The 2,384-nt window shown below is 39.7% G+C and overlaps 1 protein-coding gene across 1 annotated transcript; it reads left to right on the forward strand.

Moving 5' to 3' along the window:
* The first annotated feature begins 1,439 nt into the window (after positions 1 to 1,439).
* Positions 1,440 to 2,180, forward strand: LOC149047450 (limulus clotting factor C-like). Its single transcript, XM_089205088.1, has 2 exons — positions 1,440 to 1,569; positions 1,979 to 2,180. Exons 1-2 carry the CDS (start codon positions 1,530 to 1,532, stop codon positions 2,158 to 2,160), a joined length of 222 nt encoding a protein of 73 aa, XP_089061214.1. The 5' UTR covers positions 1,440 to 1,529; the 3' UTR covers positions 2,161 to 2,180.
* The last annotated feature ends 204 nt before the right edge of the window (positions 2,181 to 2,384 follow it).

Here is a 2,384-nt window from a genome sequence, read left to right on the forward strand (position 1 = left end):
CTTTATGGACGTAATGTACCAGAGCTACGTCAAGTTACATTGAGTCATTTTTTATTATGTAGAGAAGTAAACTTTCAATTATAAAGACTGTTCAAAATCATGTTTGATGAGATAGAAAAAAAGACAAATGAGTCAGTCAATTACAAATCAAGAAAGAGCAAGGATAGAGAAGGGCGAAGTGGACTGTAAATACCAGCTTCAAGAATTTAGATAACCCATGGTCTAATGAGCTCCTTCGAAGGAATGAATTTCCACATTATTTCCTCTTTCTTCAGAATGTCCTCGTCTTCCACCATTCATACCAAATGGATTCGTTGGTGGGAGTGAGTCGGTGGAGGGATCTCAGAACAGGTTCAGTTGTAAGGAAGGATACTCTCTCGTGGGGGCAAACACCCTTTAATGTACCAATCAGGGAAACTAGAGTGTCTCCGTTCCCACGTGTCTCAAAGGTACGGACGCATGAGAGTTCGATTATTATAAACTGCGCCTATGTAGCACGTTCTGTTAGCTGAGTGCCAAGTGGAGACCTGCTAGAGTTTGTGTCTACAAAAATTCTTTGAGATATTCAGCATAACAAAAACTTTAAATATCGGTTAACAGTTAATAGCGTCCCTTTTTCCTGACCCTAGTTAAAATATTGTAAACCAATATGCCTGACCAAGAATTATTGTGACTGTATCTGATTCTATTTTCAAATCAAAGCAAGTTCGAATATGGGAGGAGGGGGTGGATAAATGACTTGTTGCAGTATATGAATAAATAAGTGCTCACGTAACGAAAAAGTCAAGGTCAGGAATTTCCAGGAATACTATCGATAAGTCATTGTGTATGGAACTAGGTTTAGTTTTGGTGATACTGTTTGCTGGAACGGATGAGTCACCGAGTGATTCTTCTCTAAGTTTATCTAGAAGCGTCAAATGCTGCTGCAGATTTAATTCAATTATTGTTGCTTTAATCGTCACAGATTGTTCCAACCTTCCGTCGTCCATACCAAATGGAAAAAGAAACGGAACTGGTTCCGTAGAGGGCTCCAAGCATCACTTGCGATGATGGATGTTCACTGATTTGACAGTATGCTCTAAATTGCAATAACGCAGGTACCTGGAATAACTCTGGGCCAGGGTGTCTTATATGTAGAGTATCTTTTAATGTTTACCTTTGAAGTAACGTAAAATTACCTTTGCTAAACAACAGTTCTGACATAGTGAATATTGAGGTTTACTATTTATAATTATCACCACCCTAATTTTTCATAACATAGAGACTCTATTTTGTATTAGATTGTCATTGCTGTAGGTAAGCAACACGAGCTTATAATTAGCAGCAAAAAAAATATACAGTTTTAAAATTTACTCATAAAACTTATCGAATACATCTTTGAAAATCTTCACACAGATTGTCCTAGGCTGCCATCTGAAATAAAAAGCGGCAAAAAGAATGGGACGGGTTTTGTGGAGGGACCATAGTACAAATTTAACTGCAACGATGGTTACTCTATCGTGGGTCAAGGTCTTTTGTATTGCACTCAAATGGGAAGATGGAACGCAGGTGTCCCCGTTTGTCTCGGAGGTAAGTGCCTTTTGATTTGTTTATATGATGTTGTATGCAAAGGAAAAGCATGCACTCGAGCTAAGTTTCACATTGAGCTTAAACTTATCCCGTTTTCTGTAAAATGAAGCGACGAGGAATATTGCTACTCTTATCCTGGAAGGTTTGAGTTTTCTTGAAGGTTTTCCGGTGCCGATTTTTATTTCTGGGTGAGAGAGGCACTACAATGAGAGCAAAGTGTATCGCTTAAAAGGATATGGTTCAATGGCTCGCCCACATCTCGAGCCCAGACCTCTCGATCCGGACTCCAGCGCGCCAAACGTTAGGGCACCAGATCTCTCAAAATTTTTTGATTTCTTAATATGAATCATATATGTGATTTAAAGCTATGATGAAAGGGCTTTTTAATGTCATTACATGTGTCTTTCAGAATGTCCTATCCTACCGTCATCTATACCGCATGGTTTCATCCAGAACAGAGACCTCCACAAGAGTCTTGGTTTCTTCCGGGGTAAAGGCCATTTAGGGGGATCCCAGTATCAGTTTAGCTGTGAAAGAGCGTACTCACTTGTTGGTACAGAAACTTTAGTTTGCAAGGATGCTGGGATATGAAATGACTCGCTTCTCTCCTGTCTTAGAGGTACGTGCATATTCATAGTCAACCGAAATTGATTTGATTTGAGAGCGCTCACCTTCTGTCAACTGAGGTCTGTCTTCCTCTTCTGGACCTGGCATCAAGTCTTGATTGTTATTGTCGAGAATTGTAAGGGAGTATTCTTTACGTAGGCAACCTTTTCTTGTTCATCCTCTCGAGTGCACAACGCTTCCTTCATTGT

This window comes from Pocillopora damicornis, chromosome 4, assembly GCF_964200805.1.
Source record: "Pocillopora damicornis chromosome 4, jaPocDami1.2, whole genome shotgun sequence".
NCBI lineage: Eukaryota > Metazoa > Cnidaria > Anthozoa > Scleractinia > Pocilloporidae > Pocillopora > Pocillopora damicornis.